At 46.9% G+C, this 27,163-nt stretch overlaps 1 protein-coding gene across 2 annotated transcripts in view; it reads right to left on the reverse strand.

Moving 5' to 3' along the window:
- Positions 1–27,163, reverse strand: part of CERS4 (ceramide synthase 4) — a 109,837-nt gene that overhangs the window by 22,702 nt on the left and 59,972 nt on the right. For both annotated transcript variants that reach the window (XM_035117930.2, XM_035117929.2), the window contains exon 2: positions 10,376–10,549. In XM_035117930.2, the coding sequence (XP_034973821.1) occupies positions 10,376–10,548 (173 nt within the window). In that variant the 5' untranslated portion in view covers position 10,549. The remainder of the gene's footprint in view (positions 1–10,375; positions 10,550–27,163) is intronic.

Genomic DNA, 27,163 nt, shown 5'->3' on the forward strand with positions numbered 1-27,163 from the left:
GCGCCGGTTTAGCACAGTTTAGGGTTTAGGGACTTGCCAAGCAGGCGGCTCGGTTCAGGGACTGCTCATGGGCCAGTAAAACAGTCTTTGTGGGCCGCGTCCGGCCCCTGGGCCGCACGTTGCCGACCCCTGATCTAGTCCAATGCAGGAATCTCAGCTAAAGCGGATAGCCACACAACCTCTGCTTAAAAACCTCTGTGGAAGGAGAGCCCACCACCTCTTGAGGGAGTCCGTTCCACTATCAAACATCTCTTCCTGTCAGAAAGGTCTACCTGATGTGGACTTGGAATCTCCTTTCCTATAACCTGAAGCCACGGGTTCGAGTCCTGACCTCCAGAGCAGGAGAAAACAAGCTTCTTCCCTCTTCCATGGGACAGCCCTTGAGGTATTTGAAGGTGGCCCTCATATCTCCTCTCAGTCTCCTCTTTTCCAGGCTAAACATACCCAACTCCTTCAACCAACTCCTTCAACGCCCTCTCCGATTGCATGGAGCCCGGACAGCCCCGTGGTTTTCCCCGGAGCTGAGGGCGATGAAACAGTCGCTGAGACAGCTAGAGCGCCGGTGGCGGAAAACTAATTCTGAATCCGACCGAACACGGGCTAGAGCTCAACTTCGAGGTCAATTCTGTGTCCAGGGTCAATTCTGTGTCCAGGGCAGCTGTCTATCAGCTCCATCTGGTATGCAGGCTGAGACCCTACCTACCTGCAGACTGTCTAGCAAGAGTGGTGCATGCTCTAGTTATCTCCCGCTTGGACTACTGCAATGCGCTCTACGTGGGGCTACCTTTGAAGGTGACTCGGAAACTACAACTAATCCAGAATGCGGCAGCTAGACTGGTGACTGGGAGCGGCCGCCAAGACCACATAACACCGGTCCTGAAAGACCTACATGGGCTCCCAGTACGTTTCTGAGCACAATTCAAAGTGTTGGTGCTGACCTTTCAAGCCCTAAATGGCCTCGGTCCAGTATACCTGAAGGAGCGTCTCCACCTCCATCATTCAGCCTGGACACTGAGGTCCAGCACCGAGGGCCTTCTGGAAGTTCCCTCATTGCGAGAAGCCAAGTTGCAGGGAACCAGGCAGAGGGCCTTCTCGGTGGTGGCGCCTGCCCTGTGGAACGCCCTCCCAACAGATGTCAAAGAGGAAAACAGCTACCAGACTTTTAGAAGACATCTGAAGGCAGCCCTGTTGAGGGAGGCTTTTAATGTTTAATAGATTATTGTGTTTTATTTTTCTGTTGGAAGCCGCCCAGAGTGGCTGGGGAAACCCAGCCAGATGGGCGGGGTATAAATAAAAAATTATTATTATTATTATTATTATTATTATTATTATTATTATTATTACCACTCCTCATAAGGCTTGGCTGCCTGACCCGTGACCATATTAGTTACCCTCCTCTGCGCACGTTCCATCTTATGTGAAATTGCATACCTTTGAAACACCATCAGGAAAGCCTGCAAAGACCCTGCCCCGCCCCTTTCCCTGTCATTTTTGGGTCACTTCTGGGTTCGGTTTGTGGTCATGCACCTCCCAAAGGCGCATCAAAGGAGGCTTACCTGTACTGCGTTGTGAATTTGTGTATTTTTATATTGTGAACTGCCCTGTAATCCTCTGATGGAGGGCACTATAGAAGTTTAATTAACGGAACGCTATGGTCTAAACCACTGAACCTCCTGGGCTTGCTGATCGGAAGGTCAGCGGTTCGAATCCCCACAACGGGGTGAGCTTCCGTTGCTCTGTCCCAGCACCTGCCAACCTAGCAGTTCGAAAGCACACAGTGCAAGTAGATAAATAGGTACCGCTGCGGCGGGAAGGTAAACCGCGTCACTGTGCGCTCTGGTTTCCGTCAGGGTGTCCCGTTGTGCCAGAAGCGGTTTAGTCCGGCTGGCCACATGACCCGGAAAGCTGTTTGTGGACAAACGCTGGCTCCCTCGGCCTGAAAGCGAGATGAGCGTTGCAACCGCAGAGTCGCCTTTGACTGGACTTAACCGTCCAAGGGTCCTTTGCCTTTACCTTTTACCTTACTTAGAGGAGAATTTCGAAACAGTGAAATATCAGAAGAATATATGCTATTTTAAACCTTTGAAACCGGCCATTGAAATCCACGGCTTCAAGTTACAACAGGCATCCCCAACCTTGGGCCCTCCAGATGTTTTGGACTACAATTCCCATCACCCCTGACCACTGGTCCTGTTAGCTAGGGATCATGGGAGTTGTAGGCCAAAACATCTGGAGGGCCCAAGGTTGGGGGTGCCTAAGTTACAAGAAAGGAGATTCCAGCTCAACATCAGGAAGAACTTTCTGACAGCAAGAGATGTTTGACTGTGGAACGGTCTCCCTCAGGAGGTTGTGGACTCTCCTTCCTTGGAGGTTTTTAAGCAGAGGTTGGATGCTTTAAGCTGAGATTCCTGCATTGCAGGGGGGTTGGACTAGATGCCCCCGGCGTCCCTTACTGCCCTGGTTCCTTAGAGCCCGTCAACTTCCTTCCTTCCTTCCTTCCTTCCTTCCCATCTTATGGCTTTCGAAATTAACCTTTGTATCATTGCATTTCCAATTCTAATGACACTCATTACAAAATGGCTTAAAATTTGAATATGGAAAGGTAGACAATTTCTCATTACACGTCTTCAGACAACCCCGCTAGTGATGTTAATTGCTTGCAATAACCTTTCTAATCCTATATAATAATGTCCATGTTGTCCCTGCGTCCAGATGTCCCGTGTGTCCCTGGGTCACTGCGCATGTGCCCCAGGGATACAGGGATTGGACAGCAGAGACTGCGCGCGCGCACTCTCCCCCCACTCTGCCTCCTCCAACCGCCGCTCCCGCCGGGGTGGAGGCCGGCGAAGGCCTCCTCACAACCCTCCCTGGCCGTGAGGAGCGGCGGTTGGAGGAGGCGGGGGGGGGGAGAGTGTGTGCGTCCTTCCTGTCGGCGGCTGGGGGAGAGGAAGGAAGGAGGAGAAAGCGCCGCTTTCTCCTCCTCCGTTCCTGTCCCCCTGCCGCCGACAGCAAGGACGGGTCCCAGGGTTCGGAGAAGCGCTGCGCAAGCGCTTCTCCGAACCCTGGGATATCTGCTTCCTGTCGGCGGCTGCGGGAGAGGAACGGAGAAGGAAAAAGCAGCGCTTTCTCCTCCTCCGTTCCTGTCCCCCTGCCGCCGACAGCAAGGACAGGTCCCAGGGTTCGGAGAAGCGCTGCGCAAGCGCTTCTCCGAACCCTGGGATATCTGCTTCCTGTCGGCGGCTGCGGGAGAGGAACGGAGAAGGAGAAAGCAGCGCTTTCTCCTCCTCCGTTCCTGTCCCCCTGCCGCCGACAGCAAGGACGGGTCCCAGGGTTCGGAGAAGCGCTGCGCAAGCGCTTCTCCGAACCCTGGGATATCTGCTTCCTGTCGGCGGCTGCGGGAGAGGAACGGAGAAGGAAAAAGCAGCGCTTTCTCCTCCTCCGTTCCTGTCCCCCTGCCGCCGACAGCAAGGACAGGTCCCAGGGTTCGGAGAAGCGCTGCGCAAGCGCTTCTCCGAACCCCAGGATTCTAGCGCCCGTTATTGAACGGGCTGAAAACCACTAGTATTGTATAAATTTGCTCCAGTCCTTTTGGAATACTTGATCGTGCTGGTTTCAGATTTTTCCCGTCAGCTCCGCCAGTTCTGCAAAGCCCATCATTTTCATCTGCCACTCCTCCTCTTTCCTCAGTACTTCCTCTTGTTTCCACTTTTGGGCTAAGAGAATTCTCGCCGCAGTTGTTGCTACATAAACAGTCTTTTGTCTTCCCTCCGTATCTCTTCACCCACTATCCCCAATAAAAAGGCTTCTGGGTTGTTGTTTTTTAACAAAAGTATTTTTAAACATTTTCTTTAGCTCATTATATACCATACTTCTGCTTCATTGACTATGCAAAAGCCTTTGACTGTGTCGACCACAGCAAACTATGGCAAGTTCTTAAAGAAATGGGAGTGCCTGATCACCTCATCTGTCTCCTGAGAAATCTCTATGTGGGACAAGAAGCTACAGTTAGAACTGGATATGGAACAACTGATTGGTTCAAAATTGGGAAAGGAGTATGACAAAGTTGTATATTGTCTCCCTGTTTATTTAACTTATATGCAGAATTCATCATGCGAAAGGCTTGACTAGATGAATCCCAAACCAGAATTAAGATTGCCGGAAGAAATATCAACAACCTCAGATATGCAGATGACACAACCTTGATGGCAGAAAGTGAGGAGGAATTAAAGAACCTTTTAATGAGGGTGAAAGAGGAGAGCGCAAAATATGGTCTGAAGCTCAACATAAAAAAAAACAACCAAGATCATGGCCACTGGTCCCATCACCTCCTGGCAAATAGAAGGGGAAGAAATGGAGGCAGTGAGAGATTTTACTTTCTTGGGCTCCTTGATCACTGCAGATGGTGACAGCAGTCACGAAATTAAAAGATGCCTGCTTCTTGGGAGAAAAGCAATGACAAACCGAGACAGCATCTTAAAAAGCAGAGACATCACCTTGCCGACAAAAGTCCGTATAGTTCAAGCTATGGTTTTCCCAGTAGTGATGTATGGAAGTGAGAGCTGGACCATAAAGAAGGCTGATCGCCGAAGAATTGATGCTTTTGAATTATGGTGCTGGAGGAGACTCTTGAGAGTCCCATGGACTGCTAGAAGATCAAACCTATCCATTCTTAAGGAAATCAGCCCTGAATGCTCACTGGAAGGACAGATCCTGGAGCTGAGGCTCCAATATATGGCCACCTCATGAGAAGAGAAGAATCCTTGGAAAAGACCCTGATGTTGGGAAAGATTGAGGGCACTAGGAGAAGGGGACGACAGAGGACAAGATGGTTGGACAGTGTTCTCAAAGCTACGAACATGAGTTTGACCAAACTGCGGGAGGCAGTGCAAGACAGGAGTGCCTGGCGTGCCATGGTCCATGGGGTCACGAAGAGTCGGACACGACTAAACGACTAAACAACAATACCATTTTCCAGGAAGCCTTTACCTCTTTACAAGTCCACCACATGTGGTAGAAGATACCTTTCCAACGATTTTATGATTCTATGCTACAGGGAAAGGGGGCCTTGCTGAGAAATCCGAAGTGCTGTGGCACAAATGGGCACCTTTTTTGAAGCTGCCATTCTGTTGCGAGTTGTATTTGGTTCCCAGGAGAGAGCGTGGGGCTGCGTAAACACTGGGAATCATTTTATGGGCTTTTGCTGGAGGCGGAGGCGAGGTTCTGAGAGGTGCTGCTTGGTTTTCATAGGGCTTTGGGACGATCTTTTTATTGCCTGCCGAGTTTTACGGAAACAATGCGTTGCACCGAGTTACTCGCGAAGGGTTTTCTGGGGGGGGGGGGGATCTTCTCCCGGAAAGAAAGCTGCCAGGAGCTTAGGCGCCGGGAAATGCAATTCTGCAAAGATGGACGCTTGAGACAAAATCTCCTTGCCCCGTTCGTGATGTCCTTTTCTGAGCTTCCCTGTTTAAAAAGATGGTGTAATACATGGTAGGCAAACTGAGGCCCGGGGGCCAGATCCGGCCCTATCGCCTTCTAAATCCGGCCCACAGACAGTCGGGGAATCAGTGTGTTTTTACATGAGTAGAATGTGTCTTTTTATTTAAAATGCATCTCTGGGTTATTTGTGGGGCATAGGAATTCGTTCTCCCCCCCCCCCCAAAGCATAGTCCAGCCCCCCACAAGGTCTGAGGGACAGTGGACTGGCCCCCTGCTGAAAACATTTGCTGACCCATGGTGCAATAGATCATAGAATCATAGAGTTGGAAGAGACCACAAGGGCCATCCAGTCCAACCCCCTGCCAAGCAGGAAACACCATCAAAGCATTCTTGACATATGCCTGTCAAGCCTCTGCTTAAAGACCTCTAAAGAAGGAGACTCCACCACACTCCTTGGTAGCAAATTCCACTGCCGAACAGCTCTTACTGTCAGGAAGTTCTTCCTAATGTTTAGGTGGAATCTTCTTTCTTGTAGCTTGAATCCATTGCTCCGTGTCCGCTTCTCTGGAGCAGCAGAAAACAACCTTTCTCCCTCCTCCATATGACATCCTTTCATATATTTGAACATGGTTATCATATCACCCCTTAACCTTCTCTTCTCCAGGCTAAACATACCCAGCTCCCTAAGCCGTTCCTCATAAGGCATCGTTTCCAGGCCTTTGACCATTTTCGTTGCCCTCTTCTGGACACGTTCCAGCTTGTCAGTATCCTTCTTGAACTGTGGTGCCCAGAACTGGACACAGTACTCCAGGTGAGGTCTGACCAGAGCAGAATACAGTGGTACTATTACTTCCCTTGATCTAGATGCTATACTCCTATTGATGCAGCCCAGAATTGCATTGGCTTTTTTAGCTGCTGCATCACACAGGCAGACAGGTCCCGGCGGTCAACCGCAATCAACAGGCAGATCCCGGGGTGATTGCTGTCGATTGTGGTCGATCGTGGGACCTATATTTGGATGCGTGGCATGTTGGCAATCTTTTCTTTCCTGGCAGCGGCGGCAGAGGTGCGTGCGATTGTCAGCGCTAGAGCTTAGGGTGAGCAGAGTTTTGCAAGCAAGAAACCCCAATAAAAAGTTCAACAACTCTTTCCACACACACACACCACGCACGCGCCTCCTCCCTCAAATGACAACGGATAGATCACTGCCTTTTTTATACACTGGGAGTAGATCGCAGTATCTTGGGAGCAGACGTGCCTGATCTATGGTATTAAATGTTTAGTAATATTAGGATTTAATTAGGACTTGTATCTTTTAATTGGGAGATAAGACAGCCTTCATCTGCACCTCGATAGGGATTTGTGGTGTTTAATTAGTATCTATGTGTAAGGACTGTTGGAGGTTTGGGCTGGGTGTTCGCCAGTATGCGGATGGTACCCAGCTCTACCTCTCCTTTAAATCGGAACCAGTGAAGGCGGTGAGGGTCCCGTGTGAGTGTCTGGAGGTGGTTGGAGGATGGATGGGAACTTCGGCATGCAACATGAATACTCTACCAAATGAGATAGCTGTTTCCCCAAGTGATTAAGTAAGTTTCTAGTCCTCTTGATTCTGAGGTAAAAGGCTGGCTTAAATAGAAGCATGAGAAATGGATGAATGGATGCTAAAAAGCACAGAGGAATCTTTTATGTGAGTATCTGGAGGCGGTTGGAGGATGGATGGCAGCTAACAGATTGAGGTTGAATCATGACAAAACAGAAGGACTGTTTTTGGGGGACAAGGGGCGGGCAGGTGTGGAGGACTCCCTGGTCCTGAATGGGGTAACTGTGCCCCTGAAGGACCAGGTGTGCAGCCTGGGAGTCATTTTGAACTCACAGCTGTCCATGGAGGCGCAGGTCAGTTCTGTGTCCAGGGCAGCTGCCTACCAGCTCCATCTGGTACGCAGGATGAGACCCTCCCTGCCCAAAGACTGTCTGGCCAGAGTGGTGCATGCTTTGGTTATCTCCCGCTTGGACTACTGCAATGTGCTGTACATGGGTCTACCTTTGAAGGTGACTCGGAAATGACATCTAATCCAGAATATTTGGGTAGGAGAGCTGAACATAATACCAATATATTTCACATCCGGCAACCTATGTGCCCCTTTGTTTCAGATAGTATATAGGTAAACGAGTCTAAAAATCCCCGGACACAAATTTTCACGGCCCTCTAACAGCTATGGTGGCTCATCTACCAAAATTCATGTACAGTCATATCTTGGAAGCCAAACGGAATCCGTTCCGGAAGTTCATTTGACTTCCCAAACGTTTGACTTCCAAGGCATGGCTTCTGATTGGCTGCAGGAGCTTCCTGCATCCAATTGTAAGCCGTGGAAGCCCCGTCGGATGTTCGGGTTCCAAAGAGCATTCGCAAACCAGAACACTCACCTCCGGGTTTGCAGCGTTTGGGAGCCAAAACGTTGAACTGCTAAGGCGTTCAAGGTATACTTGATTCTGACCAAACTAAACCTTCTAGTACTGTTTTTAGCGTTTGATGTTTTATTTTGTGTTTATATGTGTTTGAAGCCGCTGAGAGTGGCTGTGGCAACCCAGACAGATGAGCCGGGTATAAAAAATAAAATTATTACTATTACTATTACTATTAGTATATTTTGCTTTAGGAGACTTAGTTTGGGTGAGACAGCTCTGCAACAGAGGCTTAAACATCCCAGCTTAAACATGCCATGGAAAGTCATCACCAAGTGTGGGTGACTGGGTAAGTTTCATTGGGGTGCAGAACAGTGTACCCCAATCCTCCAGGCTTCCAGGGGATTGCTTGGAGATAAACAGTTCGGGAACGCTTGGCTACCCGTGCCTTGCGGAAGTCACGGATAGCAAGCTGTGGAACGACCTCGCATATGCCAGGAATGTTTAGGAATGCTGGCAGTTAACCAAACTTTAGCTCCAAAGGTTCTTCAGTCCCCGGGAACATCACTTTTGAATCCGGATGCCCACAAAAGCCAGAATTTCACCTTTTGCAAACTCTTGAGAGAAAACCAGGGGTGTTCTGGGGATCTGTCAGAGGCCTTGATGCCGGCCTTCAGAAGCAAAACATCGATCGCGGGGGTGTCTGTGATTGATCATGGGTCGATCTCCCCCCCCAAAAAAAAGCTGAACAACTTTGGTCTCTCCCTTCTAAAAAACCCCAACAACTCTTGGCAATGACAATGGGAAGATCGCTGCCATTTTTTAAAATACCGGGAGTAGATGGCAGTCGCTTGGGAGCTGGACATGCCTGGTGTAGACGATACAGTGAAAGCACAGGGGGCAAGGCTAGAAGGCGTTTTTGGAAGTGGCACCCGCCCTGCGGAATGCCCTCCCATCGGATGTCAAAGAGTTCCACAACTACTGTATATAATTTTTCATAGACATTTGAAGGCAGCTGTTCTTTCAGGACGCTTATAATATTTGAATTGGAAGAAGCAAAGATCACCCACGTCGAAGCAATGATTCTTTAACGTCAACTTCATTACACCGGTCATATTGTGCGGATGCCTGGTTATCGTCTTCCAAAGCAACTACTCTATTCCGAACTTAAAAATGGAAAGCGCAATGGTGGCGGTCAACAAAAGAGGTTGAAAGGCAAGGCAAATCTTTTTTAAAATGTAGTATAAACACCGACAACTGGGAAACACTGACCTGCGAGTGCTCCAGTTGGAGAACAGCCAAAGGTGTCATGGGCTTTGAAGACACTGAAACTCAGGACGAAAGGGAGAAGGACCAGCCTGGGGCTCGTTTTGGACTCACTGCTGTCCATGGAGCCGCAGGTCAATTCTGTGTCCAGGACGGCTCCATCTGGTACGCCGGCTGAGACCCCCCCTGCCCACAGACTGTCTGGCCAGAGTGGTGCATGCTCTGGTTATCTCCTGCTTGGACTACTGCAATGCGCTCTACGTGGGGCTACCTTGGAAGGTGACCCGGAAACTGCAACTAATCCAGAATGCGGCAGCTAGACTGGGGAATGGGAGTGGCCACCAAGACCATATAACACCAGTCCTGAAAGACCTACATTGGCTCCCAGTACGTTTCCAATTCAAAGTGTTGGTGCTGACCTTGAAAGCCCTAAACGGCCTCAGCCCAGTATACCTGAAGGAGTGTCTCCACCCCCATCGTTCAGCCCAGACACTGAGGTCCAGCTCCAAGGGTCTTCTGGCGGCTCCTTCCCTGCAAGAAGTGAGGTTGCAGGGAACCAGGCAGAGGGCCTTCTCAGTGGTGGCACCCGCCATGGAACGCTCTCCCATCAGATGTCAAGGAAATAAACAACTATCTGACTTTTAGAAGACACCTGAAGGCAGCCCTGTTTAGGGAAGCTTTTAGTATCTGATGAATCATTGCATTTTAATATTTTGCTGGAAGCTGCCCCAGAGTGGCTGGGGAAACCCAGCCAGATGGGCGGGGTATAAATAATAAATTATGATTATTAGATCAGAAGGTCGGCGGTTCGAATCCTCATGACGGGGTGAGCTCCCATTGCTCAGTCCCTGCTCCTGCCAACCTAGCAGTTTGAAAGCGTGTCATAGTGCAAGTAGATAAATAGGTACTGCGACGGCGGGAAGGTAAACAGTGTTTCCGTGCGCTGCTCTGGTTTCGCCAGAAGCGGTTTAGTCCTGCTGGCCACCTGACCCGGAAAAACTGTCTGAGGACAAACGCCGGCTCCCTCGGCCAATAGAGTGAGATGAGCGCCGTAACTCCAGAGTCGTTCACAACCGGACTTAACTGTCAGGGGTCCTTTACCTTTTTTATCCTAATAAAATGATTCAGGGACCTTTCCCCCCCCCCCCAGTGACCTTCAGCTGGGTGCCACAAACAAGGTGCAAAGGCAACAATTTCCCACCACCAATATTTAGAGGTAGGCTACCCCTGAACATGGAGGCTTGTCAGAGCTTGCATCGATTTAACATACCTTTCGAAGAAGAAGCGGATCACCACGAGCAGGAGGGCCAAGGGCAGGCTCAGCAAGAGGTGGCGGGGCTGAGGGTAACTGATCTCTTCCGTCTCCTTCATATCCTCCCAAGTGATCCCTGGAGGGAGCCAGTATTCGTGGCGCCAAATCCATTCGGTCACTGGTAGCACCATCCTGGAGAGGGAAAAAGAGGACGAGGTGAGAGGGAGGCAACGGGGAAAATATGTGGCGAGGCAGCGTGGTGTAGTGGTTAGAGCAGGGAATCAGCAAACCTTTTCAGCAGGGGGCCGGACTATATTTTGAAGAGGAAAAATATGAACGAATTCCTATGCCCCACAAATAACCCAGAGGTGCATTTTAAATGAAAGGACACACACTACCCATGTAAAAACACGCTGATTCCTGGACCGTCCGAAGGCCGGATTGAGAAGGCGATTGGGCCGCATCCGGCCCCACGGACCTTAGTTTGGGAACCCCTGGGTTAGAGTGTTAGATCTGGGAGAGCAGGTTTCAACTCCCCATTTGGCCACAAAGTTCACTGCTTATCTTTACAGAGGGAGGAGGAGCTCAATATATTTCCCGAACGCCTTCAGGGCATACAAGTGAAACTCGGAAAAATTTGAAGATCGTCGAAAAGTGCATTTATTTCAGTATTGCGACTTACTTCTCTTTTATTTTTCCAAATGCTTTCTTTTGGGAATTCCACAGTAATCACACAGTTACAATAATACGAAAATAAACAAAAATGAACATCGCTATTACATTTCATTAATTACTTTCTATTTATAATCGACCTGCCTAATGACAAATAATTACAATTACAACAAATAAAGGCTTGACATATCTTGCTTTGCATGTCATGCATCTGTCTCATATATTGGTTTCACCTTTTAAGTTGCATTACTGAAATAAATTCACTTTTCGACGATATTCTGGGGAAACCCAGCCAGATGGGCAGGGTATAAATAAATTATTATTATTATTATTATTATTATTATTATTATTATTATTAGTATTAGTATTATTTCCGAGTTTCACCTGTATCTCCACCCCTTTGGGAAACTTGAAAGTAAATACTTTCACATACAGTGGTACCTTGGTTCTTAAACTTAATCCGATCTGGAAGTCCGTTCCAAAACCAAAGAGTTCCAAAACCAAGGCGCGCTTTCCCATAGAAAGCAACGCAAAACGGATTAATCAGGTTCCAGACTTTTAAAAACAACCCCTAAAACAGCAATTGAACATGAATTTTACTATCTAACGGGACCATGGATCCATAAAATGAAAGCAATAATCAATGTAATGTTCTGTAAAATAAATAAGACAGTATTGTAGATGATAAAAATTAAAATTATTATTTTTTCTTATCTGCACTGATGATAGTCATTGTTTGGATGGGGGGCTTTTATCCATTTCCGCAGTCACACAATCAATCAATCAATCAATCAGTAGCTGAACTGGGTTGCACACAGTCACAAAAACAAATGAACTGAAAAAGCCTCAAAAACAAAAACACAAAACAAATAGCAAAACAAAAAAGCCAAACTTAATACGTTCTGGAAGTCCATTTCACTTCCGAAATGCTCGGAAACCAAGGCGCGGCTTGTGATTGGTTCAGGCGCCCTGGAAACAATAGCCGACAGCTGCATTGGACGTTTGGTTTCCGAAAAACATTCGGGAACCAGAACACTTACTTCCAGGAACCAAGGTGTTTGAGAACCAAGGAATTTTGGGAACCAAGGTACCACTGTATGTCTGGTTTGGGCTGCAAAACTGTTGCCGCACTTTGACCCTGTTTTGGAGCAAATCGGACCATGTTGGGGTTTGGGGTGATAGCTATGAGGCTTGAGTACCAATTGCTCAGTTTGTGGGGTGCTGCAAAGCGGAGGGTTTCCGCTGCAAAACAACCGCAACAGTTTGGCACATGTTGGGAGGGGGTTCCCAAATTTTGGGAAGATGGAACAAGACCCTGGTAGGTAGGAGTGAAACCAAGGGATATGAGTTACGAGAAAGGAGAAAAACTCTGGTGATTTAAGAATGGCGGTAAGAGCCATTCAGTAGTGGAACGGTCTCCCTCGGGAGAAGGTGAGGAACGATGGAAGATTTTAACAGCATTGGAACGAGATCAGGAAATCCAGAACTGCAAAATTCAGGTTTGGTGTTCAGAGAAGCATCCCTCAGTCCAACTTCAATGGATAAACTGCTTCTGTCTAGACATGCATCTTTCTCTCTCTTTCCAACCCCTTGCGGAAAGGCTACTGTATTCCTTATCTTCACCCGCCCCCCAAACCCCACTTGATAATTTGAAATAGCAAAAAATAGCTTTGTTCTTTACTTAACCGCAGGCTGTTTGTATACAAGCCCAGCTCCTGTAACAGGAGATTTAAAAATTTGAATGCCATTCCTTTAAAAACAAAACTAAGGCAGAGACCTTTTCTCTCGGCCCCACCTGTGGGTATTAAATGCAATTATAACTGCAAGCTGGCTTCCGGACGGCAGCGAACGTGTTCGCAATGCGCGTCGCAATGCACGCAAAGGAAGAAACAACAAACAACATTTCATACGGAGACTGCAACAGAGACTCGGGAGCGCTTGGCTCTGCAGCGACTCATGAGGAACTCTGGAGAATGGTTGCTAGTAAGGCTTGGGAAAAGAATCATGGAATCGCAGAATTACAGAACTGAAAGGGACCCTGAGGATCATTTAATCCAAACCCCTGCAATGCAGGAATAGGCAGCGGTCCCACACCGAGATCGAACGTGAGACCTTGGTGTTGTTTCAGGTTACCATCCTCGAGGTAGTAAAAGTTTCCGTTTATCATCAATGGGGTGGTAAAAAGGATGAATGCCGGCTACATTCACTTCCACTCGCGGAAGAGAATATCTCTTAACACTCCCCCCACACACAAAAAATAAAATATAGTACAGTACGTACAGTCGTACCTTGATACAGGTAGGTAGCCGTGTTGGTCTGCCATAGTCAAAACAAAACAAAACAAAACAAAACAAAATCCTTCCAGTAGCACCTTAGAGACCAACTAACTTTGTTATTGGGATGAGCTTTCATGTGCATGCTACAGGCTACGAATCAAAGGTATCTGAAGAAGTGTGCATGCCCACAAAAGCTCATACCAATAACAAACTTAGTTGGTCTCTAAGGTGCTGCTGGAAGGAATTTTTTTATTTAGTCATACTTTGGTTCTCGAATGCCTTGTTACTCATACGTTTTGGCTCCCGAATGCCGAAAGTGTTCCGGTTTCCGAACGTTTTTTGGAAGCAGAACGTCTTGACGCGGCTTCTGTTTGAGTGCAGGAAGCTCCTGCAACCCATCGGAAGCCGCGCCTCGGTTTTCGAATGTTTTCGGAAGTCGAATGGACTTCTGGGAACCGATTACATTTGCGAACCAAGGTACGGCTGTAGTTTGCTTTCCTGCGCTGCAAACGGTGGACAATTTGCAGAGATGGAACCGATCTCATAATACAGACTTCAAACCGGTTTTGGACGATATCTTTTTCTGGAAAAAGAGGTGCCATGATTGCTTCCCTTGTTCTTTTAGAAAGTGGAACCCGGTTGAAAAAATGTGCTGGATATATCAATATCCAGCCCTAATGGGTGGAGTGGATAACCCTGCTTTGTTTCGTCAGCAGGATCCATCCCTCTTGGAACAGCAATGAGGAGACAGCCATATGCTTCTACAAAGGAGGTTGGCCGTACATTCGCAGGGAAACCAAAATGCTTGTTTACAAAGCTATTGTACCACCAACCTTACTGCATGCTTGTGAAACATGGACCACTTATAAACGCAATCTCAAACTCCTCAAAATACAACTCTATCAACGGTGTCTCCGAAAATTTTTACACATCACTTGGGAATGCCAGTGTACTGGAAGAAGCAAAGATCACCAGTGTCGAAGCAATGATTCTTCAACATCAACTTCGTTGAACTGGCCATGTTGTTCGGATGTCTGATGATCGTCTTCCAAAGCAACTACTCTATTCCGAACTTAAAAATGGAAAGCGTAATGCTGGTGGTCAAGAAAAGAGGTTTAAAGACTCTCTTCAGACAAATCTAAATAAATGAACACCGACAACTGGGAAACACTGGCCTGCGAGTGCTCCAATTGGAGAACAGCCTTTACCAAAGGTGTCATGGGCTTTGAAGACGCTCGAACTCAGGACGAAAGGGAGAAACGCGCTAAGAGGAAGGCATGCTTGGCAAACCCTCACCGGGATCAACTCCCGCCTGGGAACCTATGTCCCCACTGTGGAAGGACGTGTGGAACCAGAATTGGCCTCCACAGTCCCTTACGGACTCACTTTAAAAACCGTTCATGGAAGACAATCTAACTTGGCTACGAGGGATCGCCAAAGAAGATGGAAGAAGACGCATGAGAGGCAACCATAGCCTGACTGGCTTCCATTCAGAAGGAACGCCCAGCCCAGCGACTCATGCAAAAATGCAGGACAGTCCGCGAGGCTCCTCTCAAGCGGTGCCATTCTAGCACCGATGGGAAAGCAAAGCTTTTCTCGTCACAACCCCCTGACATTTCCCCTGCGGTTGTGATTCAGCCAGCAAGGGTGAGTGGGTGGATGGCAGGGCCACGAAAGCTCAGCGAAGGCTGATCTCCATGAATGGGGGAGGGATCAAGTCCCTAGCATGTCTCCCTTTGAGTTGCATTTCCGAGCCTTGAGTCATCGCATCTGGCCTCCCTCCAAATTTCCAGGGTTATTTTGGAACTCGGCAGAGAGCATGGGTTGACGCAAGGCCATGTGCGTACAGGACTTGCTTCCTTTTCTCCCGCTTGCGATCAAAACACCCTCCGATGTTTCTCCGATGAAAATGAGGACATCCTATTCCATCCCCTCCGACATTTCTCCAATAAAAGCAGAGACATTCCTGCCAACACTTCTCTGATGAAAATAGGGGCATCCTATTCCACACGCTCCCAACATTTCTCCGATGTTTCCCTAAGGAAAAGGGGGACATTCTGAGATCAAATCAGAAACCGGGGCGGCAGCTCGACTGGTGACTGGGTGTGGCCGCTGAGACTATATAACACCAGTACTGAAAGACCTACATTGGCTCCCAGGACGTTTCTGGGCACAATTCAAAGTGTTGGTGCTGACCTTTGAAGCCCTAAACGGCCTCGGCCCAGTAGACCTGACGGAGCGTCTCCACCTCCATCATTCAGCCTGGACACTGAGGTCCAGCTCCGAGGGTCTTCTGGCGGTTCCCTCCCTGTGAGAAGCAAGGTTGCAGGGAACCAGGCAGAGGGCCTTCTCGGTGGTGGCACCCGCCCTGTGGAACGCCCTCCCGCAAGATGTCAATGAAATAAACAACTACCCGACTTTTAGAAGACATCTGAAGGCAGCCCTGTTTAGGGAAGTTTTTAATGGAAGGTCTGAAATCTTTGGCACTCTGCAGCACTTTGACAGCCCATCTCTCACTTTGGGGACGTCCACATTCCCAATTTTTTTCTGGCTCCAATATCATAGAATTGTAGAGTTGGAAGGGACCCCAAGAGTCAACTAGTCCAACCCTTTCTATGCAGGAATCTCTTGCCCAGAGTGGAACTCGAACCCAAGACCCTGATATAAATGTTTGTGCGTTTATGCTTGCGTACCCCTTGCCAAGGCAAAAAGGTGCTGGATCAGAGAAGGCAACCCAATCTTTTTGGGGTTCGGCTACCCTGATCGGCCTATGAGATACAAATGTGTGAGGCACAATGAGTTAGGTAACAGCCCATTAAATTGCCAAAGATATGTGCCTGTTTGACATACTTTTAACTCCATTTGTCACAGACAATACCGTAATCTTTGCTTCTCATGAGCACCCCATAATTTCATTTCTTAGCCACCTGCTTGCTAAAGTTCCAGTGCACACATCTAATGAATTAGGCCGGAGGAGAAAAATTGGATGCAGTTCACGTTTAAAGGGGAACCGAATACTCTTGCATCCAAAAAGCGCACAAACCGGGGGGGAAACAGGCGGCCTTTGAAATCCTCACTTCTCCAACTTATTGCAATGCCTTCTTCCATACAAATGCCAAATTCAGAAATATAAGGGAAGGTTGCTCAGATTTGCATGAACACGTCAAGCAATCAAGCGCTGTGTCTTCTTAAAGGACACAAGCCTCCTTCATTTCAGGGATTTCAGGAGTTCAGGGATATTTTTTTTTAAAAAAAAACAATTTTGCAAGTTGAGTGTCCTTGTTTCTCAATTTGATCCGTCTAGCATGTTGGGGTTTTTTTTGCACGTTTCACGGTATTTTATGCATTGTGACTTCATGTTATCTTTATCAATCATAGTTTAGTGATTCTTTACTGTAATTGTTAAGTGTAAACTGTTGAATTATTATTTGCTGGTTTAATTTTATTGTTTACTATTACATTCGAACGGATTATTGAATATTGCTTTAGTTGATCTAGGTTTTTAATTATAAAGTTATCGCGACTTTTCTCGTATTATTAGGTTGTGATCTTTGCTGTGTGTTTTGTGGTTCCTTCAGCTTGTCAACTGCCTTGTATATCGTAGCCCAGAAAGGCGGTACTCAAATTTAAAGTGAATTGAAATTGGTGAACCTCACAGACAGGGCTCATCTTCTGAGCACCAGAAGCGGGGTCGATTTTTCTTTTGTAAACATGTTCAGCTGGGAAAAAACCTAGAATCATACAATCATAGAGTTGGAAGAGACCACGAGGGCCATCCAGTCCAACCCCCTGCCAAGCAGGAAACACCATCAAAGCATTCTTGACATATGCCTGTCAAGCCTCTGCTTAAAGACCTCCAAAGAAGGAGACTCCACCACACTCCTTGGCAGCAAATTCCACTGCCGAACAGATCTTACTGTCAGGAAGTTCTTCCTAATGTTTAGGTGGAAGCTTCTTTCTTGTAGTTTGAATCCATTGCTCCGTGTCCGCTTCTCTGGAGCAGTAGAAAACAACCTTTCACCCTCCTCTATATGACATCCTTTTATATATTTGAACATGGCTATCATATCACCCCTTAACCTTCTCTTCTCCAGGCTAAACATGCCCAGCTCCCTAAGCCGTTCCTCATAAGGCATCGTTTCCATGCCTTTGACCATTTTGGTTGCCCTCCTTTGGACACATTCCAGCTTGTCAGTATCCTTCTTGAACTGTGGTGCCCAGAACTGGACACAGTACTCCAGGTGAGGTCTGACCAGAGCAGAATACAGTGGTACTATTACTTCCCTAGATCTAGATGCTATACTCCTATTGATGCAGCCCAGAATTGCACTGGCTTTTTTAGCCTGCCCCGAACCTTTGGCGTTTGCATGGAAACGGATCTGTGTGCTAGAAACTGTTTGCAGCAAAGAAGCGGGCCCTGGCCCTCCCTCCCTTCAGCTTTCCTTTGTCACCGAGAGAAGGAGAGCAACTAGTCGGGGCAGCCAGCCAGATTCCCTCTTTGCTCCCTCGCCACTATAAATTCTAGCCTCGTCCGCAGGGCCTGCGGGTAGAAAAGGCTGCTGCACTCACTGTCTGGGAAGGAGGAGAGGTTTGCAAAGGAGAGAACCAAAAGGACGGAGAGTCAGGGGAAAAATCTGCCCAAAGATCCACCTCCTTCGACATCCTCTTCCCAGCTGGGGTCATTTAGATCGGGGGACCTCTCCCAGGCCCAGGGTGGGGCTAGGAGCAAAAAGTGCTTCTGCAGAAGGTTGCCTTAGAATCATCGAGTTGGTGGGCTAAATTTTTTTGGATATAATATTCAGTTAGAATCCTGGGGAAGGTTGTGGAAGGAAGGTACAGTGGTACCTCGGTTTATGAACACAATTGGTTCCGGAAGTCTGTTCATAAACTGAAGCGAACTTTCCCATCGAAAGCAATGGAAAGTGGATTAATCTGTTCCAGACAGTCCGCGGAGTACTTAAACTGAAGCGTTCATAAACTGAAGTGAACTTTCCCATTGAAAGTAATGGAGAGTGAATTAATCCGTTCCAGATGGGTCCGTGGAGTTCGTAAACTGAAAATTCGTAAACCGAGGTGTTCATAAACCGATTTTACTGCATGCAGTGCACTTAAAGAAAATGTTATGAAAATGATGTACAGGTGGTACTTAACACCAGTTAAATTGGCTAAAATGTACAGTCATACCTCTGGTTACGTTCACTGCGGGTGGCGCACATCACGGGATACAAATGCGCCAAACCCGGAAGTACCAGAACGGGTTACTTCCAGGTTCGGCGATTCGCGCATGCGCAGAAGCGCCAAATGACGTCCCGCGCATGCGCAGATTCGGCACTTCAGGTTGTGCACTGCTCAGGTTGTGAATGGGGCTCCGGAACGGATCCCGTTTGCAAACAGAGGTACTACTGTACAAGACTAATGAGTGCTGGAAATGTAAAGAAAGGGAAGGTATCTTTTACCCTATGTGGTGGACTTGTAAAGAGGCAAAGGCTTTCTGGGAAATGGTATACAGTGGAACCTCAGTTTACGAACACCTCGGTTTATGAATTTTCAGTTTACAAACGCCGTGGACCCATCTGGAACGGATTAATTCACTTTCCATTACTTCCAATGGGAAAGTTCACTTCAGTTTATGAACGCTTCAGTTTATGAACAGACTTCTGGAACCAATTACACCCATGCTTCAGTTTATGAACACTTCAGTTTAAGTACTCCGTGGACCCGTCTGGAACGGATTAATCCACTTTCCATTACTTTCAATGGGAAAGTTCGCTTCAGTTTATGAACGCTTCAGTTTATGAACAGACTTCCGGAACCAATTGTGTTCATAAACCGAGGTACCACTGTATAAAGAAAATGTTCAAAAATACTTTTGTCAAAAAAGCAGAAGCCTTTTCACTGGGTATAGTGGGTGAAGAGATACCAAGGGAAGATAAAAGATATGTTTATGTACGCAACAACTGCGGCAAGAATTCTTTTAGCCAAAAAAATGGAAACAAAAAGAGGTACCAACGAAAGAAGAACGGCAGATGAAAATGATGGACTTTGCGGAACTGTCAAAGCTGACGGGGGAAATCCAAAACCAGCACAATCAAGTATTCCAAAAGGACTAAAGGAGTAAATTTATACGATATTAGAAAAGTTATTGCAAGCAATTAACATCACTAGCGGGGTTGTCTGAAGACTTGTAATGAGAAATTGTCTGCCTTTCTATATTTATTTAGATTTTGAGCCATTTTATAATGAGTGTCATTAGAATTGGAAAACGTACAAAATGCAATGATATAAAGGTTAATTCTGAAAGCCATGGGAGGGAAGGAAGTCGAAGTGGTAAAGCAGATAATGATGATGTGTATATAATATTAAATGGAAAATAAATAAAAATATATAATCATCGAGTCGGAAGGGGACCCTTGGGGTCATCCAGCCCAACCCCTTGCAATGCAAGAATATGCAGAGCTCTGTCCCATACAGGGAATTGAACCCACCTTGGGGTTACCACGTGAGCTATCAAGAGTTGCAGAATGCGGATGTCTGTTTTGCTTATTACTGTTGTTATTTGCCATTTATCTATCTATCTATCTATCTATCTATCTATCTATCTATCTATCTATCTATCTATAAATGTATAAATGGTGAAAATGTGGGCTCCACTTTTCTCGGTAACCGCTTGACCGATCCCCCTGAAATTTGGACACAACGATCCATGCCACTTCCCGAGTTTTCGCAGAACCTCGGATGCCTCACATCAGTCTGTGAGCACCTAGAAAGAAACTCTGTGATCACTAAAAGTCAGCATGGGTTCCTGAAAAATAAGTCATGTCAGACTAATCTGATCTCATTTTTTGACAGAATTACAAGCCTGGTAGATGAAGGGAACGCTGTGGATGTAGCCTATCTTGATTTCAGCAAGGCCTTTGACAAGGTGCCCCATGATATTCTTGTAAAGAAGCTGGTAAAATGTGGGCTAGACAATGCTACCATTCAGTGGATTTGTAACTGGCTTACTGACCGAACCCAAAGGGTGCTCATCAATGGCTCCTCCTCATCCTGGAGAGTAGTGACTAGTGGGGTGCCACAGGGTTCTGTCTTGGGCCCAGTCTTGTTCAACATCTTTATCAATGACTTGGATGATGGGCTTGAGGGCATCCTGAGCAAGTTTGCAGATGACACCAAATTGGGAGGGGTGGCTAACACCCCAGAGGACAGGATCACACTTCAGAATGACCTTAACAGATTAGACAACTGGGCCAAAGCAAACAAGATGAATTTTAACAAGGAGAAATGTAAAGTACTACACTTGGGCAAAAAAAATGAAAGGCACAAATACAGGATGGGAGACACCTGGCTTGAGAGCAGTACATGTGAAAAGGATCTAGGAGTCTTGGTAGACCACAAACTTGACATGAGTCAGCAGTGTGATGCAGCAGCTAAAAAAGCCAATGCAATTCTGGGCTGCATCAATAGGAGTATAGCATCTAGATCAAGGGAAGTAATAGTACCACTGTATTCTGCTCTGGTCAGACCTCACCTGGAGTACTGTGTCCAGTTCTGGGCACCACAGTTCAAGAAGGATACTGATAAGCTGGAACGTGTCCAGAAGAGGGCAACCAAAATGGTCAAAGGCCTGGAAACGATGCCTTATGAGGAACGGCTTAGGGAGCTGGGTATGTTTAGCCTGGAGAAGAGAAGGTTAAGGGGTGATATGATAACCATGTTCAAATATATAAAAGGATGTCATATAGAGGAGGGAGAAAGGTTGTTTTCTGCTGCTTCAGAGAAGCGGACACGGAGCAACGGATTCAAACTACAAGAAAGAAAATTCCACCTAAACATTAGGAAGAACTTCCTGACAGTAAGAGCTGTTCGGCAGTGGAATTTGCTGCCAAGGAGTGTGGTGGAGTCTCCTTCTTTGGAGGTCTTTAAGCAGAGGCTTGACAGCCATTTGTCAGGAATGCTTTGATGGTGTTTCCTGCTTGGCAGGGGGTTGGACTGGATGGCCCTTGTGGTCTCTTCCAACTCTATGATTCTATGATTCTATGATTCTTACCTGTGCTGGTACAGACCTGCTTTTCCACAAACTAAAACAGCGCCCTCAAGTGGCGTTATTCCCTCAGCTCCTCCTCCTACACCCCCTCTCTCCCCATGGAGTCTACGCCACACCCACAAACCCCACCCTCACCAACTTCTTACATCCCACCTTCACCACTACCCCCTCCCAAAAAAAATCCCCCAGCAAATAACCACAAGACAAAAATAAATACCATCCTTCAAAACGTCATGAGATACGCCGGTCACGGAGAGGGGGGTGGGAACAAACAGAATAGATCATGGATTGGGACACGGTGGGGACAGTCACAGGGATTACCCACAACAATGCGCCACACCCACAAACCCCGCCTCCGCCACGAGATCCTGTAAAAACAGGGGGACTCTGAGGCTCAGGGGGATCTGAAGGGGGACTATTACCCTCCATTTGACAGACTAACGCACAGCAACGCGTGCAGGCCCAGATAGTTTTAAATAAAAGCACACATTGTTGTTGTTTTTGTTGTTTAGTCGTTTAGTCGTGTCCGACTCTTCATGACCCCATGGACCAGAGCAGTGGTTCCCAACAGGTTGTCCGGGGACCCCCAGGGGTCCGCGAGCTATGCCAGAGGGGTCCGCAAGATGCTATTAGAATAAAAAATATATTAAATATATTTCGTATGATAACAGATTTTTTGTTTTGGCCGCTTCCTGCATGAGCAGAGTCTAGCGCAAAACTAGAATTAGATAGAGGCAGTAGTTCTGCTGTATGCCGTTAGGTGGTGCTTTACAAACACTACTGTTTTGCAAAGAGGCAGCACGCGCATTCTACTAACGCTCACCTCCCCAAGATGCTTTGCGCGCGTCGGCTTCATTTGTGCACTACTGCGCAGGTACCCTGTCTTCTCCATTCCCCTCCCTCCTCCCTGGCACGCGCTGCCTCTTTGCAAAACAGTAGTGTTTGTAAACAAAGCGTTGTTTTTCGCGGAAGCTACAGTTCGCGTAGTTAAAAATGGACCGTTGGTTAAAAAGTGGTTCGTTAAAACGACAAAGGCCTACAGATAAAGAGGAAGAACTTTAAAAAACGTATAAATATAAAATATAAAAAGACTCTTAATTTGGCTCTCACTTTTTAATTTTAGGATTAGGAATTAATGGGGGTCCTTGTCACAATAGCGGCTCGATGATGGGTCCTCGAGAAAATTTTGTTGGGAACCCCTGGACCAGAGCATGCCAGGCACTCCTGTCTTCCACTGCCTCCCGCAGTTTGGTCAAACTCATGTTCGTAGCTTCGAGAACACTGTCCAACCATCTCGTCCTCTGTCGTCCCCTTCTCCTAGTGCCCTCCATCTTTCCCAACATCAGGGTCTTTTCCAGGGAGTCTTCTCTTCTCATGAGGTGGCCAAAGTATTGGAGCCTCAGCTTCAGGATCTGTCCTTCCAGTGAGCACTCAGGGCTGATTTCCTTCAGAATGGATAGGTTTGATCTTCTTGCAGTCCCTGGGACTCTCAAGAGTCTCCTCCAGCACCAGAATTCAAAAGCATCAATTCTTCGGCGATCAGCCTTCTTTATGGTCCAGCTCTCACTTCCATACATCACGACTTGGAAAACCATAGCTTTAACTATACAGACCTTTGTCGGCAAGGTGATGTCTCTGCTTTTTAAGATGCTGTCTAGGTTTGGATTATGGAGAAAGCTAGAGAGTTCCAGAAAAACATCTACTTCTGCTTCATTGACTATGCAAAAGCCTTTGACTGTGTCGACCACAGCAAACTTTGGCAATTTCTTAAAGAAATGGGAGTGCCTGATCACCTCATGTCTCCTGAGAAATCTCTATGTGGGACAAGAAGCTACAGTTAGAACTGGATATGGAACAACTGATTGGTTCAAAATTGGGAAAGGAGTACGACAAAGTTGTATATTGTCTCCCTGCTTATTTAACTTATATGCAGAATTCATCATGCGAAAGGCTGGACTAGATGAATCCCAAGCCGGAATTAAGATTGCCGGAAGAAATATCAACAACCTCAGATATGCAAATGACACAACCTTGATGGCAGAAAGTGAGGAGGAATTAAAGGAACCTTTTAATGAGGGTGAAAGAGGAGAGCGCAAAATATGGTCTGAAGCTCAACATAAAAAAAAAAACCAAGATCATGGCCACTGGTCCCATCACCTCCTGGCAAATAGAAGGGGAAGAAATGGAGGCAGTGAGAGATTTTACTTTCTCGGGCTCCTTGATCACTGCAGATGGTGACAGCAGTCACGAAATTAAAAGCACACATACTACTCATGTAAAAACACTATAGCTTGTTTAGCTTACACGTAAATCCGGCACTGGGCAGAGAGCACAGCCGTCAGGTTTAGCCACTCCTTGAATATGTCTGAGTCACCAGCGAGGCACAGCCCCACTGCTTCCCACCCCCAAAACACCCACACATACGCAGCCAGCTCCGTGATAATCTCTCCAGAACTGGCAGGTCCATTTACTCATTGCAGGCAACAGCTAATCCTCCACTTTCCTCATCCTGGTTTCAACAACACACACACACCACACTGTATTGTTGAGGATGCCAAAGCATAGATAAATCGACAGCAACAATTCTCTATCAACGGCACTTCCCACTGTGTACCTAGTTGGAATGTTTCTGCGTATTCCACGCTTTCGCAAAAGCTTAAGCAATTAGCTAGGGGAAGGGTGCAACTCGCAACTAACTATATGTAGACTCCAGCCAGCTCTAGGCTTGTTTTTATACCAGCATGTGTCAAATATTTCCTATTATCAGTTTCTACTTCTCGGCAAAGGCTAGTCACTAGAAGGCTGAGCTATGAATCACCGAAGTTCCTAGTGCGCATCTTCCCTCAAAGCAAGCCAGATTTTTTCCCCCCCACCTTTAGACCTTTAGTGAAAACCTGGACAAAGTTGCTGTCACATTTTTTTGTTGTTGTCAAAGTTGTTGAGGTTTTTTGGGGCTTTCTATGATTTTAAAGGTTTTTTTAAAAAATAATTGGCTCTCGCCAATTTTTGCAACACGATATTGACATTTGGAAAGGGTTTATGCAGAATGCTGTAGGTCACTAATAATAATACAGTATATGTATTATGGTGCTGGAGGAGACTCTTGAGAGTCCCATAGACTGCTAGAAGATCAAACCTATCCATTCTGAAGGAAATCAGCCCTGAGTGCTCACTGGAAGGACAGATCCTGAAGCTGAGGCTCCAATACTTTGGCCAGCTCATGAGAAGAGAAGTCTCTCTGGAAAAGACCCTGATGTTGGGAAAGATGGAGGGCACAAGGAGAAGGGGACGACAGAGGACGAGATGGTTGGACAGTGTTCTCAAAGCTAACAACATGAGTTTGACCAAACCGCCGGAGGCAGTGGAAGACAGGAGGGCCTGGCGTGCTACGGTCCATGGGGCCACGAAGAGTCGGACACAACTAAACGACTAAACGACAACAACATATGTATTAGGACAATAATATCACTCATACGTCTAGATCAGGCATGGCCAAACCAGATGTTTTGGGACTACAACTCCCATCATCCCTAGCTAACAGGACCGGTGGTCAGGGATGATGGGAACTGTAGTCCCAAAACATCTGGAGGGCCGAGTTTGACCGTGCCTGGAGATAATAACGTCTGGAAATGCAACTGGTTATAGCTTCTCTATCTATCATACAAGATCTTTCATCACTTTATTTTCTAGAACTGAAATTCTTTGAATAAAACAGTGATCAGAATAAGAACAAGGATGGCCCAGTATCACCTTATGGATGGGCCCACCAGTGGCAAAATCGCTCTCATCTGAATTCTCCCGATTCGCTTGAAAATAAATAAATCCGGCCTGGTCGACGGGCCCAAGCGCCTCTCTGGCGTTTCCAGGGAAATCCTGGGGAGCCGGTTGCTATAGAAACGAAACTGTTAGACGACACACATGCACACAAAGCCCTTTGCCGGCGGTTATGGTGGACTCGGGTGCTCTCGGCTCCTGCGAAAGGTCATCTCGCCGTTTGATGAATGCAAAGAGCTATTTGATGCTTCCGAGGGGTTGTGGTGGGGGGCACCCAAAAGGGGATTTGGTTTCAGGCCAGGGGCCTTTTCTTTCTCTCACCGGGCTTGGACTTTGGGAACTGGGGTAACTTGCTGCCAGGAATCGAGGACCGGAGATGGATGCCCTAGTCTGGCAGACTACATGCAAACCACTTCCAAATTGTAGGCAACCCTGTTTAGGGAAGTTTTTAATGTTTGATGTTTTATCGTGGTACCTTGGTTCTCAAATGCCTTGTTACTCAAAACAACTTGGTATCCAAACACTGCAAACCCAGAAGGAAGCCTTCCAGTTTCTGAAAAATTTTCGGAAGCCGAACGTGCTCCGTTTTGAGTGTTACGCTGAGGTCTGTCTGTTTTTGTTTTTTATTTTTGCGGTTTTGTTTTTGTGGCTCTTTTTTTGTGTTGTTTTTGTGACTGTGTGAAACCCAGTTCGGCTACTGATGGATTGATTGTGTGGCTGCAGTACATTGTTGATTGCTTTCATTTTATGGATCAATGGCCTCGTTAGATAGTAAAATCCATAATAATAATAATAATAATAATAATAATAATAATAATAATAATTTATTTATACCCCGCCCATCTGCCTGGGTTTCCCCAGCCACTCTGGGCGGCTCACAACAGAAAAATGAAATAAAATAATCAATTAAACATTAAAAGCCTCCCTAAACAGGGCTGTCTTCAGATGTCTTCTAAAAATCTGGTAGCTGTTTTTCTCTTTGACATCTGATGGGAGGGCGTTCCACAGGGTGGGTGCCACCACCGAGAAGGCCCTCTGCCTGGTTCCCTGCAACTTGGCTTTTCGCAACGAGGGAACCGCCAGAAGGCCCTCGGAGCTGGACCTCAGTGTCCAGGCAGAATGATGGGGGTGGTGACGCTCCTTCAGGTATACTGGACCGAGACCATTTAGGGCTTTCAAGGTCAGCACCAACACTCTGAACTGTGCTCGGAAACGTACTGGGAGCCAATGTAGGTCTTTCAAGACCGGTGTTATGTGGTTTTGGCGGCCGCTCCCAGTCCCCAGTCTAGCTGCCGCATTCTGGATTAGTTGTCGTTTCCGAGTCACCTTCAAAGGTAGCCCCATGTAGAGCACATTGCAGTAGTCCAAGCGGGAGATAACTAGAGCATGTACCACTCTGGCGAGACAGTCTGCAGGCAGGTAGGGTCTCAGCCTGCATACCAGATGGAACTGATAAACAGCTGCCCTGGACACAGGACATGTTAAATTGCTGTTTTAGGGTTTTTTAAAGGTCTGGAACGGATTAATCCGTTTTGCATGACTTTCTATGGGAAAGCGCGCCTTGGTTTGGGAACGCTTTGGTTTTGGAACCGACTTCCTCTTTTGTATTAGTGTACAGTGGTGCCTCGCTGGACGAATGCCCTGTAAGGCGAATTTTTCGCTTAACGAGGAGATTTTTCGAGCGGAGGTTGCCTCGCAAGGCGAATTAATTTTACGAAAAATTTGTCTAGCGAATCGCGGTTTCCCATAGGAATGCATTGAAATTCAATTAATGCATTCCTATGGGCAAAGAAAGAAAAAAAATTCAATGCATTCCTATGGGATTCGCTAGACAAATTTTTCGTTATACGAATTGACCCGTGGAACGAATTAAATTCGTCTAGCGAGGCACCACTGTATATAGTTTTCCCTCAGGTCCTTGACAGTTGTTTTAGGAGGGAACTTTAGGAGGGAACTTTGAATCATGTTTGATACATTGTTTGAGCCAGCCTCTATAAAAGCAGGCCAGCTCGGCAATGCAGTTCAGTTCTGTTCCAGCTT

Source organism: Zootoca vivipara, chromosome 6 (assembly GCF_963506605.1).
Source record: "Zootoca vivipara chromosome 6, rZooViv1.1, whole genome shotgun sequence".
NCBI lineage: Eukaryota > Metazoa > Chordata > Lepidosauria > Squamata > Lacertidae > Zootoca > Zootoca vivipara.